General features: G+C 36.3%; 1 protein-coding gene across 3 annotated transcripts in view; it reads left to right on the forward strand.

The window, feature by feature from the left end:
* The window catches only part of Atf6 (bZIP_ATF6 domain-containing protein ATf6), a 350,870-nt gene that overhangs the window by 216,256 nt on the left and 113,850 nt on the right, over positions 1-20,764 (forward strand). For all 3 annotated transcript variants that reach the window (XR_010858597.2, XM_067137320.2, XM_067137321.2), the window contains exon 8: positions 4,670-4,810. Coding sequence is in view for 2 of the 3 variants with exons in the window: in XM_067137320.2 (XP_066993421.2) it covers positions 4,670-4,810 (141 nt within the window). In the remaining variant the exon portion in view is untranslated. The remainder of the gene's footprint in view (positions 1-4,669; positions 4,811-20,764) is intronic.

Raw genomic sequence — 20,764 nt, forward strand, 5'->3', positions numbered from 1 at the left:
TATGTATTAGAATTAATTTCAGAGCTATTATAATGATCAAATTATTATTGAATTTAGATTTAAATGATGTACTGGAAGACATAATCCTCTTTATTTAAGCCCACATAACATACACTGTGAAAATTTAGCTTCTATGGGCAAAGCAGTAGGCACCGCAAAAAGGTCTGTGATTAGCCTACAAGCAGAACAGGTGGGAAATGACGATTGACAATGGATTAAGTTACCATCCAGTTGGCGGGAATTTAGTTCAGTCCTTGCCCAGTGATAATTATGAGTGGTGCTTAGTGTAAAATGTCATTATAAGTAGAAGTCCGCTATAGCGAGTACGGTATATAACGAGAACTCCGTTATAGCGACAATTTCGTTCTGTCCCTTCATAATTCCTATATTAAACTGTGTATTGTCCTTCGGTTACAGCGAGAGCCCTATCACTGAAGCATCCGTTATTATGAGCGATTAAGCAAGCGCGATTTTTTCCGTTCCCAGTATTTATGCACCCCAGCGATTATATTGCATGCGATCGATTACCTTCGGTATCGTTTCCTCTCTATGTCCTGTAGCGAGTTCTCTCGTCGACATTCGAAGGCGATGTTGGAGTTGATTATTAATACCCATCGACTGCTGTTCCGTAAAGAAAATTCGAAATTAAAGAGAACATATTTTCGTAATAAATGCGTAAATAACGTGCCCGATAACGTTTGTTAACTCGTTAAAAGTAAAGGCTGACTAAGCGACCGCTTAATTTTAAGGCTAAATGCTGCAATTAAGTAAGAATGGGCTTCACCTCGAGGTATGGAAGGGTGCATAATAGATTTCAGAGGTTAGTTCATATTTTCTCGCGACTGTTTAAGTTACGGAAAAGCTATTATGAAAATTTATAGTGAAAAGTTTATCGTTTCTCTACTGGCGCTTGAAGTGTGTTTTCATCATATGTATAGTGCGGTATAGGTGACGCTGTTTGAATAAAAAAAATAAAAATAAAATAAAAACGTTTGCCACAAAATACGATCGATCATCTTCGGCACGGTACAGTTTTTCTCACTATGTGCATTTGCGAGCTCTCGTCGACATTCGAAGGCAATTTTGAGGTCGATTAGTAATACCAGTCGACTGTTGTTTTCTAGAAAAATCGAAATAAAAGAGGATAACGCGTTTTTGTAATAAATGCGTAAATAACGTGGCCAATAGCAGTTGTTAACTCGTTAAAAATAAAGATTGAAGTAAATGATCTCTTAATTTTAATGTTACATACGAAAATTAAGTAAGAATGTGATACACCTCAAGATATGGCAGAGTACATCATTGATTTCAGAGGACAGTTCATATCTTCTCGCGTCTAGTTAAAATTCGGAAAGGTTATTTACATGCACATTTTTAGCGAGGAGATTATAATTTCTCTACATGCGTTTCAAATATGTTTCATGATACATATACGTTTAGGTTAGGTGACGCCGTTTGAAGAAGAAAACTGAAGTGTTTGCCACAGAAACCTCTGGAGTGATACCGTATTTCTCCGAATCCAAGACGACGATTTCCCCCCCCCCCCCAGAATCTCATGCGAAACCTCAGGCGTTGTCTTGCATTCGCGGCCTAACAGTAAGTTAATGGTTACCACTAGCAACTACGGCGGTAACTACGCTGCTTCTTTTCTCCCCCACATGCGCACGCACACACAAAACTCGTTGACAATAAACGACCGCCTCTCTAATACATCGCTAGCCGCGACAATCGGACAGTGCCTGTGTGTAACGTCACTGGATCACGGGAAGTAGTGAAGAGGGAAGGACGTTCTTTTAGCCTCTGCAAAAACGTTTCTTAGCCTGCAGAATGGCATCAAAACATGGGAGCCTTCGAATTCTTAGAACGGCTGGCTACTCAGTGGCAGAGTTATAACGCGTCTATTGTACTTGACGCTTAATAAAATTAAGTTTTATAGACAGCAGGAATATTTTCGTGATGAATAGTTGCGTTGTATACGTGGAAAAGGTATCGCCGGCAAATATTCAACGGGTTCTCGTCGATATTATGATGCCAATTTTAAGTTAATGGTTATTAAACACTCGGAAATGTAGAATAATTGTGCAGCCGCAAGAAAATACGACATGGGCCTAACTAAAGCCAATATTTGGCGTTAGCATGAAGACAAAGAGCTAAAAGTAATGCGTACTGTACAAGAAAGCATTCAGAGGTCCGCAACAAGGACGCTTTAAAGAAGTCTAAGATGAAATTGTGAGGTATATGCACGAAAAACGCAAGGGCGGAATGGCCATACCGTGGCGCAATAAACTCGTTCGTTGACTTTCAACGTCCGCGATTCGGCCTATCCTATACATCGCTAGCCGGCAAGCGAGACGTGCGTGTAGCGGTATCCGGTTGTATCTGACGCTGAGTAAAAGTAACAGTTTTATAGACAGCAAGAATAATTTCCTGATGGATCGTCGTATTGTAGAGACACATGGAAAAGGTATTGCCGGCAAATTTCCAGCGGATTCTCTTCGGTATTATGCCAAGTTTAAGTTAATGGTCGTTAAACCCGCGGAAATAAAGAATAATTGTGCAGCCGCAAAAAAAGAAAAAACGGCATGACGAAAGCCAATGTTCGGCGTCTAAAAATGTGCAGGCCTCCTGTACAACAAAAGCATTCGTATGATGTTACAAAGTACTTTTTGAGCATGATTAAAGTTTTTGAAGGAAAAAAGTGGGGTGCGTCTTGTATTTGGAGAAATAAGGTACCATATTTTTTTTCAAAATGAAATTAAACGTATCGGATTTCGAAAATAACAAACAAGTAAGCCATAGTGTGGATATCATCTGGGGAACCGCAAGTTTTGAACAAACTGGTTGCCATTTCAATCCGATTTTTAATGTGTGTGCGTTTTCACCGGCTTTTATGCAAAATCAGATATAACGACAATCCGCTATAGCGAGTAAAATTTTCGCTGTTATCAATTCTCGCTATAACGGACTACTACTGTATATTGTTGGGCAACTTCATGAACAGTGCGAATAAAATGCACTTAGTCACTACCATACTGACATATCACACTTTGCATGCTCAGAATAAAGTGTTAAATAATGCTCAGTGTGGTGAGTCGTGAAGTGCAGGACATAATGCATTTTGCACACCCGAAGTCTGGCCGAAGTCAATTTAACATATAATACACAATTTGGTAACTTAATATCTGTCCACAATATGACATAACGCACTATACACGCAAAAGCATCTCGCTCTCTTCTCTTCAAATCTACTATTAACTTTCACACCATTTCTTGACTTAACGCACTTTACACACCCGCCCGCCAATTGTCTCCAGGTCCGTGCGTAAGATCACCCCTGTATATAGGTTGTTTTCATGGTTGCATTGATCATAAAAGTGGAAAAAAATATTGGCACTAACATCAATGATCTTACTACTCCAAGATATGATAAAAAATAGTTCAAACTTTAGCAAACAGACAGTGCAACAAGCTGAAAACTAAGCCAGTATGTATAAACGGAGATTTCCAGGGCCCATGCACAACTGCTGGCTGCAGTAATATGGAGATCTCCGGGGCCGGTCTTCAGTGTATTAATTTTTGTCTCCATTTAATGTGTTCAGAGAGGATGATTACCTAGTTCTACTTCCTCTTAAAATAAAAATCACCAACTCTGTCATGGCCTGAATTGCATTTACTTTGGGCTTTCCTGGTATAACTCCATTCTAATTACACTACAGTATATCTTCACCGGAAGAGCTTTTCTCACACAATTGGCAGTTGCTCATTCCCCAATTTTTAGGTTATGTGGTGTGAGTTTAATGCCTCTGTAGTTTCTACAGTTTTTCCAGTCACCTTAATTCTAGTAAAATGACAAGAAACTTTCCCAGAACACTTTTGGTATTGGGTCACTGTTCTTGATCTTGTTGAACAGAACTCTGCTGTGATTTTTATTGTTGAACAGAACTCTGCTGTAATTTTTATTTGTGAAGAGACTGGATTGCACAGTCATTAGCATATCATTAGGAAAGTTTTCAACAGAGGAAAGTGGTTTATATTGTATCATTAACAAAGTGAAACTATTCCATCTTTTAGCCAGATAAATGAGCGTTCCATTGCTTGGTTGTCCAGTAACAGCTTTAATTCACCATATCCTCTGTAACGACATACACCTGTGATGATAACAATGTGCTCTCAACCAAAGAAGAATAGAGATTTTCAGCTTCTTAAATTTTTGAGTGTTTTAAATATACACAAGTGAATGAATCTCCTTAACAAAATGTCTAGAACGATTTACTTATGAAATCTTAGAGGACTTATACCCTGGAGTACTCTTCCTCTCTGAGAATAATATTTGGTTCTTTACAGTACCTAATGTGTTTTGTGAGATATGACTTTGGTGCGAAGCAAAATAATATATTCTGCTCTAGGTATTTTCTCTCAACGTTTTATTAAATAAAATTTTTTAGGCTGCAGGAAGTTCACTGCGGTAATATTTCATTATATTTTCTGTTGGTCTCTTAGTTAAATTTGTTTTATTATACATTTTCACAGGGTTACATTTTGTACATCATAATTGTTTCTTCACATTAGCATTACTTCATATACTAAATTGATATAAAATTATAAACAAATAAAATCAACGTCTTTTATTGGTATACGTTATTTATGTAAATGCTTGTTTTATTTGTAGATGAAGGCAATGAAAAGACAGCAACGTATGATCAAGAATCGTGAGTCAGCATGTTTGTCACGTAAGAAGAAAAAGGAATATGTAACTGCATTGGAACAGCAAGTTTCAGAGTTACAACAGGAAAACATCCAGCTGAAACTGGTAAGCTATACCTTAGTTCTTCTTCTTCATTGGAGATTGGCAGTCAGGTGATTTCCACTTTAGAAGTTGCTGCATGGAGTGGTGAAATAGTACTCTTGTTGTACTAGTCCTTTAGCTCTTTTACTGTCTTAGTCAGACTACCTTGCTTTCTTCACAGTGGTTTTTTTTTTTTTTTCAAGTTTCTTTTACGTTGCACTGACACAGATAGGTCTTATAGTGACGATGGGATAGGAAAGGGCTAGGAGTGGGAAGGAAGCATCCGTGGCCTTAATTAAAGTACATCGTCGCCATAAGACCTATCTGTGTCGGTGCGACGTAAAGCCCCTAGCAAAAAAAAATAAAAAATTTAAAGTACAGCCCCAGCATTTGCTTGGTGTGAAAATGGGGAACCACGGAAACCCATCTTCAGGGCTGCCGACAATGGGGTTCGAACCCACTATTTTCCGAATACTGGATACTAGCCGCACTTAAGCGACTGCAGCTATCGAGTTCGGTCAGATTGTTCTAAAAACTAGTGCACATAACAAGAAATACAGACAGAAAATTAATTTTCTAAAATTTGAAGAAAGTTCTGTCGAATTGTCAGGAATATATATTTTCAGACTTGCTTGCCCAGTAAATTGTACTTTATTGGGGATAGGAATAAAATATACAAATTTTGGGAATTTATGGTAGTGTGTAGTCCTGTCACCACCTGTTGCCGGTAAAACAATATCAAAAATACCATTATTGTTCTTCATCACAATTGATATTTCCATCATCACTAGGTTCATTTGAACTCTCATTTTCATTAAATAAATCATTATCAGGATACAGTTCTCTTTCAGTATTATCATTTAGCAAAGAACAAGCAACACCATGTGATGAGGGAGCCATAGTATAAACCAACGGTGTAAACAAACAGCGGTTAGCGTCATTCTTTTTGTCTCTAGCTCGGCTGTGCAATATTGCACTATTGCAAAAATATATTAGTGATTCCTATGGTGTGCAACAGATGATGTTTCCATTCATTTTTGGCTACAATTGAAGCAATTAAGGTAAACCTACACTAGCCCGAGTACATATTTAGGGTGGCACCGTGCAATGGTAATGGCGAGCCCGAGTACATACTCGGGCAGACAGTGAAGAAGTTAGCTTCATCATCCAAGAAGTTGTTCTATGACTGGGTCTGTGTTTGCTTTATATCTTTCACAACCTAATGGCCGTATTTGTTGTTTCACATGTGTCTTATTCAAGTTTGTTTTTTGGTGGATAGGTGCCTCTTTCCTTCCCAGCCAACCTGTCACCTCAGAATTTCTCACTCTTTTTGTCCACAATTAACATTCGCCTGTAAATGATACGCGACATGATAATCCCTAGGAATGTACACCAGCAGCCTTATGTATTTTCATAAATCTACTATATTACAATAAATCTACAGTGGCCTTAAATTGATGAAGCTTTATTTAGAATTGACATTTAATTTGAAGATAGCAAGCTGGGTGAAATAATATTAACATATAGAAGGATATGGATCATTAATCATTATTAATGGAAAGTCTGAGGCTACACATAGATGTATTTACACACAGTCTTTTGCATTATACGGTGTATTTATTTCTACTGAGCAAGTTTGTTATGCAGTACAGATCACATAGCTCTGAGATGGTTCATTCAAATTCCACCATTGGCAGCCCCATACATGGATGTCTGCGTTTTCTCATTTTTACTCCAGGCAAATTCTAGAGCTGTGCCTTAATTAAGGCCACAGCTGTTACCTTGCCATTTGAAGCTCTTTATTGCCTAACCATTAGTCGGTTAGAGTTCAGTGGTATCAGTAGTGTAATCTTACTTGGAAGAGTTTATCATAACCTTCTGTACGTGTACATTATCCTTATATCGAAAACGGGAGTGTGTATGCGAGGATCTAAAAAAAGGCAGAAATATTCAGGCAGCGGTATGTGAAGATTGTTGGTTACAAGGATAATGTCCAGATAGAGGAGGTGACTAATACTAAAGAAGTATTAAAATTTACCTATGATAATAATGACATTTACAGTACGATGCTTTTGCTGGCAGGACCTGATGTTTGCAGTGTACTATGCCTTCTGGTACAGGCTAGAGCAATTTTGTTACGTTCATTGACCTGTCTCAGTCTTATCCTTGGCTTTGACAATATGAAAGTGACTGAGGTAAGAGTGATGCTAGTAATGCCATTCCTTATGCAGCCAGTCCTTGCTATGAATGGTGTGAAAATGTTGCTCATAGGGTCAGTTGATGCATGCATTTCAGTGGGCTTGGCAGAATGATATGTCATAGCAACTTCTGGCTCGGTGAGGAAAGCAACGGGAAACTACCTCACTCCTCATTTCCCTAGTACGCCTCTTCAGTGATACCTAGGCCGTGTATGACAGCTGATGGCAGAGCTGTCGAGGATACAACCAGCCTTAGGGCTGAGGACTATACATACATACATACATACATACATACATACATACATACATACATACACAGATATACACACACACACACACACACACACACACACACACACACACACACACACACACACACGCACACACACACACACACACACACACACAAGTTGAAAACTAGGAACGCAGCTGGAATTGATAAGGTTAGGGGGAATATACTAAAGACAATGGGTTGGGATACAGTACTACAGTAGAACCTCTATTTAACGTTTTTACAGGGACCTAATTTTTTAACCTTAATGGGGGTTTACCTTAAATCGAGGTTTCAGTAGAAAGCAAATTGTACCATCATACATTATTTACACAGTGACAACAATAAAACAACGAGATTACTACCCTATGCACTGTACTGTAGTTACGGTTTGTGCTTCATTTTGACAAATATTTGTCGGTGAATACAAAACCGCTTTGGTTTAAGGTTGTTCTTACGGGGCGAGTTGGCCGTGCGTGTAGAGGCGCGTGGCTGTGAGCTTGCATCCTGGAGATAGTGAGTTCGAATCCCACTGTCGGCAGTCCTGAAAATGGTTTTCCGTGGTTTCCCATTTTCACACCAGGCAAATGCTGGGGCTGTACCTTAATTAAGGCCACGGCCGCTTCCTTCCAACTCCTAGGCCTTTCCTATCCCATCGTCGCCATAAGACCTATCTGTGTCGGTGCGACGTAAAGCCCCTAGCAAAAAAAAGGTTGTTCTTGTAACGTTATACATGATTTTCCATAAAAGTCGAGAAAGATATCAAACCCGCACAAAATCACACCAGAATCGGTATGAAACAGCATTCGGTTTGTTTAAATATTTTCACGGATATCTTCCAAGCAGTGGCTTACTTATTAGTACGTATTTTATAATTCCAATGATTTGAACATGCATATTCAGTTTCATTCTTAAAAATTGTAATATCGTCACTCAAGAGGCTCAATTTTCTTACTTCAAACGGCGTCACCTAACCTAGGTTTACTGCGCATGTATTACAAAAACATATTTCAAGCTCTCTGTAGAATAATGGTAACATTTTTACTGTAAATTGACATGGTAACAGTCTTTCTGAAATTTAACAAGACGTGAAAGTACAAACCTAACCTCTGAAATTAATTATGCACACCACTGTATCTTGAGAAGGAGAAGTATCACATTCTTATTTTATTTCAGTACACAGTATTAAAATTATACAGTTGTTTATATTTCTAAGGAGTTAACATCTGCTTTCATTGCACTTATTGCAAAAAACATGTTCTCCCAATATTTGTTAACACCAGTCAGAGTTGTGAGAATGTGAGGAGACCCAAGACCAACTGCAATTACATCAGACCGTAACACAGAAAAAACGCGGCGGACATTGGTGGGCGATATGACAGGTTGAGGAATAATTTACGCGTGCTCATTCCTAGTTATCTAAAGGAAACGTCACAAGTCGAACGTCATAAAATGCAAGTAACTAACTCAAGATATGAATAGTTATACACCAAGAGTAACATTATTGCGTAATTCTATTGTAAATCCAATTTTAATTTCAGTGGGAGAATTACTTTATAAACGTCAGGTTGAAACAGACATACCATAAAATATTTTCACATATGCTACTCTGGATGGCAAATAAGATAAATAGGTGTCAACAAATAGCATTACTAACCTTACATTAAATACCATGCAACAACAAGATTACCCACAGCCCACTATGTAAGAAAAGCATGCAAACAAATACATTTCTCGTACAGAATGTTAATAATAATAATAATAATATAATACAACTAGAAATTATAGCAAAAAAATGGGATTACAAATTTCATTTGAAAAAACATAAATGATACCAACTTTTAAAGTTGATTTACCAGTTATTCAACTGAACAGTAATAAAGAAATTAAAATTGTTCAGAAATTCAAATATCTTTGAGAAATAATAACATTGAACACAAATGAAAAAGAAGCAATAGAACACAGAACAACTAAATTTAAACAAGCACAAAGACTTACCTGGCCAACCTATAAAAAAAAATCTTTCGATAAACGCTACACTATAATTCCATAGTTAAACCAGAGGCAACGTACGCTAGTGAAACTTTATTCAAATTAAATGTAAAATCTACAACAGACAAATTACAGAAAACTGATAGAAGAATTCTTAGAACAATTATTAATAAAAAACACCTAGTTGATGGACAGTGGAGATTGTTGCCTAACAACATTGTCTATCGTGAATGTGAATCAATAATATCTACAATGTGTAAAGGAAGAATTTCCTTTTTCTGTCACATATCAAGATTACCAGACACCAGGATATTGAAACAACTATTCGATTATTTTTTTGAAAAATAAAATCAATAATAATTGGTTCAAGAAGTTCAGGATGATTTGGAAGAATTAGGTATAACTAGGCAACAAATCAAAGACAGAAAAGAGAAGAGGATTTTGAAGAACAAAAGCAGAACTAAAAACAGTTGAATGGAAACAATATACTATATCGGACACATAAAGGGCTTCCAGGTCAGAGAGGATGAGAAAGTTCTGGGAGAAGAAAAAGAAGAAATTAACTCAAGTGTATTGATTTAAGTGCTCCAATGTGGGGGTAAAATATGTAAATAAATAACAATACAATACAGTACATGTATGTATGTAATGTATGTGTGTGTGTGTGTCACTGAAGAGACATGTTAGGGAAATGAGGAGGTGAAGTAGTTTCCCCGTTGCTTTCCTCACCGAGTCAGAAGTTGCTATTACATATCAGTCTGCCAAGCCCACTGAAATGAATGCACCAACCGACCCTATGAGCAATATTTTCACACCATTCTTAACAGGGACTGGTTGCATAAGGAACGGTGTTACTAGAATCACTCATACCTCAGTCACTTACATATTGTCAAAGCCACGGATGAGACTGAGACAGGTCAATTGTTACTTTCATAATAATAATAATAATAATAATAATAATAATAATAATAATAATAATAATAATAATGATGATGATGATGATGATGATGATGATGATGATGATAATAAACACAGAAAAATAGAGATAACTTAATCGAAATATTTCACAGGTAACTGCTGCACCATTAGTAATACTTGACATGCCAGCAATTGCATCAAATATTTCGTGAACATTTAGGATGTTAAAGGTCTTATTAGGTCTGTTTAACCAACTGTCCCTAATACACTTTAGTAAATGTACTTTATCAAACAAAGTAAATATGCACTTTGATGAATTGTACGGGCTAGGTATACATGGTTTTAAGGAACCACCACATGAAAGTTCAAACATTTTTCCATTAGTCCTATGATTCACATATTAAGCAAACAACAAGTCCTACTTCATGCGTAGATTTAAAGGTTATCAGCATTCATATTCTTCACAGGGGAAAGACTTATCACATCCTTTATATCAGAAGATAAGGAAGAGTACATGAAAACCTGCATGGTACTTGCTGGGTCTGCTTGCGAAAAGTTTTCCGCCACTCCATAAATCCTACCTGCTTTGTATGAGAACTTAAATTTACATACATCCCATCCAACATCACTGTCACTATGTTTTCATGTTCCTTAAGAAGTTTTACTTTCTCTTGCAAGAATGCTTTCCATGAAGGCCCGATGCCTGGACAGTTTGGGCCTATTTTAGTCAAAAATTTCCTCAAGTAAACAGAGTGAGGCAAAGTCATCACATTTGTGAATCTGAGGGAATGTTATGCACCAAGGAATGAAAATGAAATAGTTCCAGCCCATATTAATAATTCTGCAGAATAATGTACCTGATTTGTGTCACATAATTCCAGTTTCTCTAATGTAAATTTTATTTTATTAAGTTTGTTGGAATCACTGTCCACTTTGAGAGCATCTTTTACAAAATTTATTAACATCATTAGTCTTTCACTGATGGTAACACTAGATCCTGAAAAATTTCCAAGGTGACTTACTAATGAATCAAACTTGCTCCATCTGTTGCATTTCAAGCCTTTCTGTCCTTCACTCTCCAAAATCCATCCAAACTGTTCAGTAGGTATAGTGATGTTTCTATGGTACACTTGAACATTTAAAGAACTCGTCACCTTAAAACTCACTGGAATTGATGGCACATAATCCTCTTGTAATTTATAAAAGTGAACATATTCCTCATTTTCACTTACAAGAAATAGGATTAGGTTTTGTTTACGCACCTGTTGTAATACACTGGAAACTATCAATTTTGCACCACTGTTGAAAATTATTTTCATCTCTCAATCGTACCTCTTGCTTACGAATTTTGGGATCTTGCCGTGGCTGACTAACTTTTGTAGTCAGGTACATTGGCTGATAGGGGAAAATGTAGGATAAGCATCAGTAGTTAACTTTGGAACTTTGCGTGGCACTCGAACTGGATCACCACCTTCTATATGTATAATGTCTCCTCTAACAATGGATTTAGGATCTAAATGATTAATGCACACAACACTATTATCATTTGGTTCGAAGTTTTCCCTGAGAATGCACCCATTTTTACCTTAATGCTGGGTCTTTCAGAAATCTGAACATCGAAACTTGTACACTACCCCTATAATTGGACTTACATCCAGGCACACAGCACATATGACCCATCGTATTAAACTATACACATACTGCATACTTAACTGAAAATACAGTATAATGAAAACACTTTTAGTGAATAACACTAGAACAACAACCTAATCACCACGTAAATTGCTCAAATAAATAAGCTTTTTAAGAATAAACAGCTTCTCACAACAGTGAAAGAGGCTCCATAGCTTTTTTAAGGTTTTAAATATATAAAATTTTCGATTAATAATATTTAAATTCCACGTAATTGTTTAGCAACAACATGATTTCTACAATCAAAACAAACACATAGTAGCACGCTGATATCCACCTTATTGGACAGTTACATGTAATTAATCTCATGATAGAACCGTATTGAAGATGATATATTAAAATTATAAAATTCTTTATTTACAACCACCTATTAAATACAATACACTCATTGAATTATGAATTAATCATGAAGTGTCTTAAATAATGGGACATGTTTCATTCGGCATAGCGAACATCATCAGCTGTTAATGTACAAAGACTAGGTCAGGGCCCTGAGCTTAAAAAGGATCAAAATAGTGTCCTCATATTAAAAGAATAACAAAGAACAAAAAAGTGATAATATAACATTAGACTTAGATTGTAACAAAATATGTACAGATTAACAGCGAGAATTTGTCGTAGAATGCATTAACAATGGCAATCTGTGAAGTTAAAAACAATCATGGGGTTGTTAAAGTAAAACAATAGAAATTGTAGACATTAAAATACATACGTCAGTGCGTGAAGCATGGATTAATTATTTTTTTGCTAATAGCAGATCCCACCCCCAAAATCCAACGAAGTTTGAAGAACCTATTGAAGAATCTACCATTCTTATTACAAGAACACGAGTATCAGAAACTTATAACAATGAACCCAAAACTTCCAACTGCAAAAGCTTTGCCAAAAATCATAAAAAAGATGTACCCTTCGTACAAAGTTTCAAAATTTCTGCATAATTTTCTCAGTAAACATTTTAAGTTCAATAATACAGCTTATATGAGAAATTCTGTTGAGTTTTGTGAAAAATTATCGAAATTCAATCTTGAGCACAATCACATAATGGTATCCTATGATATTACCATTATGTATTCCAATATTCCGGTAAATAAAACTGTTAAGATTATTAAAACAAACCTTTTAAAACACAGTAACTTGAGCAAATGCAAAATAGATAATTTCATCAGTTTGTTAGAATTTGTACTTAATAACTATTTCACCTTCAGTAATAGAATATATCATGAAAAGTGCCTAGCAATGGGTGACCCGATCTCGGGCATTCTAGCTAATATTTTTATGGATGATTTGGAAAATAACAAAATAATCAGTAATATCAACGGCCTTCAATTATGGCTGAGGTATGTTGATGACACTTTTGCCATTATAGATACACAGAAAAATGATAGTCACAGCATACTAACATCCATTAATGAGCTTGACAATGATGTCAAATTCACTAAGGAAGACGATGTCAATGGTTTTCTAAACTTCTTGGATTTAAACGTTTCAAGAGAGAATAATATCATTTTTCAAATATACAGAAAGCCTTCTTGTGCCTCCATCACTATAAGAACCGATTCCTTACATCCGCAATCCCATAAACAGGCTGCATTTTTTTAGTCTTGTCTGTAGAGCATTAAAAATCCCGCTCACAACTGAAAATCGCAAAAAAACTAAATTATATTAAGGATTTGGCCAGAATTAATGGCTATAATCCCTTGATGATTAATAAAATCATCAACAGGATAAAATTAAAAACTGCAACAGAGTTGATTCCGGACAAGCCTAAAAAAACTAAATATGCTGCCTTTACCTACACGAACCCAGGCCTATTTCAAGTTACTAACCCTCTAAAGAACATTAATCACAATAAATTCTTGAACTCTGGTATCTGTGGGCTTAAATGTACCCATTGTGGGTTTTCTTATATCGGACAGATTGGACGTAGCTTTTTGACCAGATACCTTGAACATTACAATGCTTCAAAACATAAAAAGTATTCCACCATGAGTACCCATATGAAGAGACTGGTCACAGCTTTACGACAATTGAAAAAGACCTTCAAATCTTAAAATACGTCAATAAAAGTAAACTGATGACAGAGTTTGAGAACATTTACATATCCTTAGACCAGCATTTTAACGGAAATCAAAATTTAAATGATACTTCAGAAATTAAAAGTCCAATAATTGAAATAATTCCAGAACTACTCTCTCTTTTCAATATAAATAATAATAATAATAACTTTATGAGTATTTTTAATTATACAACCGCTAATAACATTTCTTCTGTAACAACAGCTACTGTTCCACCATTATTTCATGCGACACCCCCTCCACGTACATCCGACCTGCCCAAGGAATCTGTCGCCCCTCCTCCTCACATGACTCACTCCCCGCCTCTACGTATACATACGTACAACACTAGAAGCAGTAATAAAGCTACTTGCCAGTTTGCTTCATGCAGCCAACGCTAGTGGACACTCCACACTAGTCCCAGGGGGTAAGCTTCCTCTTTAAATTTTTCTTTTCTTCTTCATTTTTCCGTTACAACTTAACTTCATTCCCCCCTTTTTTCTTTCATTTCAGATTCCAAACCCCAATTTGTGCCACAATCTACTCCATTTCACTGAAGGATTGCTAGAATTCTCCCTATATTCAAGATCGTCGTTACTCTTTAATGAGTCCTTTATTTGGTGTTCTACGTTACATACAGTTTTGGTTTTATTGCTAGCGCGTGAATATTGATTAGTTTAACTTGTATTTTCTTCTGGCATCAAGATCATCTCTCCTATGGAATTCACAACTTGGAGTTTGCATCATATATCAATCTTAGTTTGTTCGTTATGTGCCTTTTGACTGGTTCAATTGGACTCGTGATATTTAATGAACTCTATTTCAACTCTTGTTTGTATGTAATTTGAAAGAACTCCATCCTCAATAATTAATCCACGCTTCACGCATTGACGTATATTTTAATGTCTACAATATCTGTTGTTTTACTTTAACAACCCCATGATTGTTTTTAACTTCACAGATTGCCATTGTTAATGCATTCTACGACAAATTCTCACTATTAATCTCTACATATTTCGTTACAATCTAAATCTAATGTTATATTATCACTTTTTTATTCTTTGTTATTCTTTTAATATGAGGACACTATTTTGATCCTTTTTAAGCTCAGGGCCCTGACCTAGTCTTTGGACATTAACGGCTGATGATGTTCGCTATGCCGAACGAAACATGTCCCATTATTTAAGACACTTACATGATTATTTCATAATTCAATGAGTGTATTGTATTGTATTGAATAGGTGGTTGTAAATAAAGAATTTTATAATTTTAATATATTGGACAGTTTCGATAGGTTGTTAAGGTCTGAGCAAGACCAACTACAGGTCTTGGTCTGAGCATCGCCCTCTACTATGACTGCGCTAATATGCCTTCTCATTCGTCTGGTCACACATCTAAATGAGTGAACAGGGCATAGTTACCAATTTAGGCGCTTGGAGCGCTGAGAAGCTGGCATTAGTCTGCTTGACGACACACGCTCGGTGATCATTACTAAGAGTGCTGGTGTAATTTCAGCCTCTGTTTATCTTATTTGGCTTGTTTTTTTTATCATGAACCATTTTAATGTTGATATACATAATATTGTTTACTGTCGTGTGCCTTAATGTAAGAGCAAAAGCAGATCGGGAAGTGGGATTTCGTTTCATGAATTTTCTTTCCACGAGTAATGTCAAAAAATTGCTAAATTTTACTTCAAGAAATAATTTCTCGCCGAATTTCAATTCAAGATCATCGAAACGTTTGCTACACCGAATAAATCCACACTTTCATGCTACGTAGGAGATATAAACTGTGAGACTGGAATAAGAAGCACCTCTTAGCAGAAAGGCAGCATGTGAATGAAACGGAGAGAGATTGTGTTTATTGGTAGTCCATTGAACAGCAAATGTTACATGACAAGAAACTAGACACCTTCCTTGAACAGGAAGACGCTTCATTCCATGTTGGGCGAATAAAAAATACTCAAGATGACTGTCATGCAATCAAAAGCAGAAATGGAATTAGCCTGGTGAATAACCTTCTCTGTTTTATAATGTCAGCTGTGAATACAAAATGAAGATTACCAGCAGCATTTGTATTCTCTCAGAGGCTTTTAGGTGCAGAGCTACATACTTTAACACTCAAAACAATAAAGGAAGTCGAAGCTTGGACTTTTTCGTGTTGTGCGCATTGTGAGTGACAAATATAAGACTAATGTTAGCGTGATGAGAAGAATGTCTTCTTCAAAAGACATTAAACCGAAGATCTGTCATCCTGTTGATAGTGAAATGCCTCTTCTTGCTTTCGACCAATTGCACATTCTGAAAAATTAAGAAATTCTTTACCCAATAAATCTATGTTTGATGGTTCCCAGGATGTACATGGTGATTTTATCAAGAAACTGTATCAGATGCAATCAAATGAAATTGTGAAACCGGTTCCTTTTTCTTACACGCAAAAACATCGAGCTGTCTAAGAAAATAAATGTGCGGCGTGCGAAAGATATTTTCGCGACTAAAGTAATAACATCGTAATCTATAATCTTCATCTCTGTATTGACGAACTACAGAATTAGAAATAGGAAAGGATTTCCACCTATCAATACTTATTTATTGCACTTTTATGCTACAGTACTGGTTTCGACCCCCTACATAGGGTCATCTTCAGCTGAACAATACATTCACATATATGTCATGAAGCTATGATGAAGATTACATTGTCTAGGGAATGCCATATGATAATACACATTTGGTCACATCCAAATGGGGCATGTCAAAACGGGAACTGGCATGTATGTCACTATGAGCGACAATACAATTGTATGTCTATAATGATATGCTTTAGATATGAAAATAGTTATAAAACACATCTCTACTTAAAACTAACTCACATATATACAAGATAAATACAATATAAATAGGAACACTTCATGCAATGAACGTTTGTGTCTTGCGTGTTGTTCAATTCATCAGTTGACTCCTGTGTTCAAGTCCTATCTACATAGTTGTACATTTGGTTGCTGTTTCTTGAGTTTAAATGATATGATTTGCTTGTAAAATTGTCATGTTGTACGTATAAAAGATTTTGTCATCATGTAGGCCTACATACATACAATGATTAAAAAGGTGCCAGAGGTATGGATAGAAGTAGGCTAAAATATGTATATTCAGCTCTGTTGTGTGTTGAATCTTCTTGCTTTATGATTAAAATCGAGTCATGTTGTCTTGTGACGTCAATAAAATTTGAGTGGCATTGGGTTCAAAGTAGTGGCTCCTTTCCCATTTGTAGCTGTTCAGTGATGTTATATTATCTGTGGAAGATAAGATTGAGCTGTGAGTGATATTTTATGTTGGAGGAATGTCTAAGGGTTGTGTGTGCTAATTTAAGTATGTACTTACTGTTATTGGTGTGGCTGAGTTGTGTTTGATATGCGAGCTTGTTGTGTACTACTTCGTGTTCTTCTTGGGCTCATACTAGCTGCTGTGAGGGGAAGGGAAGGAGGGGTAGGGAGAGTTGCTGTTGTGGGGGTAGGGGTGGTTATGTTGAGCAGGAGGCCCTTGGGGTTTATGTTCAGGATTTGCATGTCGTTTTCGATGTTTGTGAAACTGTGTTTATAGTCTTCGACATGTTGGCCTAGAAAAATGATTGTGTTTTACCGCCTTTATGTGTTCATTATATCGGGTTAGAAAGTTTCTACCGGTGCATCCGACGTAGCTTGTCTCACAGTTATTGCATTTGATACGGTATACCCCTGAGCGGTTGTATTTGTTGTTGCTGTTGATTGTCCTGACATTGTGGATTATGTTGGTACTGTTGTGTGTAGTTTTAAATGCTATTCTTAAGTTATGTTTAAAAAAAATGTTAGTTATGGGGTATATGTGTACATTATTGAAGGTGAATAGTGCATGATCTCTCTTGGATTTGTCTGCTTTTGTTAGTTTGGTTTTGGGTTGGGATTTTATTTTGTGAATGATTTTGTTGACCATTTCTTTCTTGTATCCATTGTTTTTAGCTGTCATGAATTAGTTGTAATTCTTTGTTTAAATCTTCTTTTGTTACCGGTATATTGAATGCTCTGTGTATCATGCTGTAGTAAGCTGCTCTTTTGTGTGTATTGGGGTGAACAGAATCTATTTTGATTGTATTTGAGGTATGCGTGGGTTTTCTAAATATTTTGTAAGAAAGGTGGTCTTCATGTCTGGTTATTGTTATATCCAAGTAGTTCAGAGTGTGATTGTTTTCGGTTTCCGTAGTAAATTTTATATGAGGGTCTATTGTGTTGAGTTTATCTAATATATCGGTTTCATTTGTGGACCTATTGTCTATGATGACGAAAATGTCATCAACAAATCTACACCCAAAAAATATATTGTCTATTTTACTAATTGATGTGTGCTCTAAAAGGTCTATGTAAATTTCGGCGAGTATACCAGAGGCGGGAGATCCCATCAGTAAGCCTTGTTGTTGATAAATAGTATGATTAAATTTAAAGTAGTTGTTACTAATGGCAGAATCAAGTAATTTAATGAACCCTTCTATTTCTAAAGTGCTTAGAGTGCTGTGACTTTTTAGATTGGATTCAATGATTTCTATTGTTTGTTTTGTGGGAATGTTGGGGTACATGTTTATTATGTCAAATGATGCGAGAATGTGGTATTGTTCAATCTTTAATCCTTTCGTTCTATTACAAAAATCTATTGAATTCCATACTGTTTTATTAGCTGAGAATATGTAGTGCTTTTTGAGGAATCTAGAATATTTGAAAGACCATTCACCGGGCGAGTTGGCCGTGCGCGTAGAGGCGCGCGGCTGTGAGCTTGCATCCGGGAGATAGTAGGTTCGAATCCCACTATCGGCAGCCCTGAAGATGGTTTTCCGTGGTTTCCCATTTTCACACCAGGCAAATGCTGGGGCTGTACCTTAATTAAGGCCATGGCCGCTTCCTTCCAACTCCTAGGCCTTTCCTATCCCATCGTCGCCATAAGACCTATCTGTGTCGGTGCGACGTAAAGCCCCTAGCAAAAAAAAAAAAAAAAAAAAGGACCATTCATATACAGATATGCACGATTTTCAATGCAGGTGAAGATGAAAACCTACAACCTGTTTTCCAGTCATTGACCGGGTCAGGGATGTAATGAATGAAGCAGATATAGGCTGTTGGTACGATGGGGTCGCCACTCCCAAAGTGATTTATTAATGAATGATAGATGCTATGAAATGAGAATGGAGAGTGTTGCTGGAATGAAAGATGACAGGGAAAACCGGAGTACCCGGAGAAAAACCCCCGCCTCCGCTTTGTCCTGCACAAATCTCACATGGAGTGACCGGGATTTGAACCACGGTATCCAGCGGTGAGAGGCCGACGCGCTGCCGTCTGAGCCACGGAGGCTCCTTTCAATGCAGGTATCCCTGTCAAATATATGTTATTGATCAGAAAAAATGATTCTACATGTCAGTTGATGTAGATGTTGATTCCCATAGGGAATCTGAAATATTTGTCCCGAATGAGTAAATTTATAATACTAGTATAAATGGTCCGTTATTGGACATTATTGGTATTGGTATTATACATGTCAGTAGCACAAATGTAGCAACGTTGCAGCCGGACAAGATGCTTGATTCTTTTGACAAGACCAAGGTGTTCAATGGTGCTAATCGTCTTGATTTATAAAAGAGATTAAAACAGCAGGCTGCAGTACCCATCTGATTTGCCACTATGGACTTTGAAAGTTATTCATGATTTTGTATTGAAAACACAACAGTTTGTACCTAAAAATCCTGTTGCGTTTATGAGTGACTATTTAGTGCCTGTGTTGCATGATTTTCCTCATTTCAGTTGTCCTGAAATCGGACATTCACAGTTGTTGAGTGAAGTTATTTGTGAGTGTGCTATTCCTGTATTCTTAAATAACATAGCCACATAAATAACAGAAATCTTCGAAAGATATGAACGCGAGAATGTGGAACACTTAAGCAGAAAAGTGTGTGAAATTATTTATTTTCTACAATACCGTATTAACTACCGTTAACATTACTTTGTACTGTTTTTCCAATGTGGAGGGATACGCTCTTCATTGAGTTTCTTTATTAATGTGTAAGGTGTGATTCAAATATGTTTATTGAGTGATAGGCTATATATTTAAACAGAAATATACAAAATACTTAACGTGTGCTGTAATGAACAATCTTGTTTCAATGCCAGTGAAGCAGTGCTTGGCAGTGAAACTGGGAACCAGGCTCATATCGCTCATATCACTGTATTGGGAAGGTGTATTAGCGCAGTCATAGTAGAGTCTTGATTTATCAGTTTCATTTTCCGTATTGACCGCTATCGTAAGTTATAGACTGTAACGGATCTTACATGAATTTGCACACTTTAAGATGACATTCTACATGTACTATATATTTTTAGGAGTGTTTATGTAACTGTACTTTTAATAATAGTACATTTATACGATTTTCACATCATATTGAAGAAAATCAACGTACGCAAGACGAAAACTTATTCCAACAAAATGTTTCCTATTTATTTATTATAACGGATTTTACTTGAACTGTATATTTTAAAACAACATTTTACATATTTCACATATATTTTTAAAAAAGTGTTTACATAATTGTAATTTTAATAACAGCCCATTTACATGATTTTAGGCCTAAAAAATTCACCTACACATTTTAGATTGTACATAGTCGAATTTACCCTGATGTATGCTCAATTAGAAGTAAGATATATCCTATCATTATGACTATTATTATGGACAAGGCAAATCTACTAATTTGATTTATGTGAAGGTAACGGTGTACAGCTGAGGATGACTACATGTAAAGAGTAGAAACCGGTACTGTAGATATTTGTATAAATAAATTTGTA

The sequence above is a fragment of the Anabrus simplex genome, chromosome 1, assembly GCF_040414725.1.
Source record: "Anabrus simplex isolate iqAnaSimp1 chromosome 1, ASM4041472v1, whole genome shotgun sequence".
Taxonomy (NCBI): domain Eukaryota; kingdom Metazoa; phylum Arthropoda; class Insecta; order Orthoptera; family Tettigoniidae; genus Anabrus; species Anabrus simplex.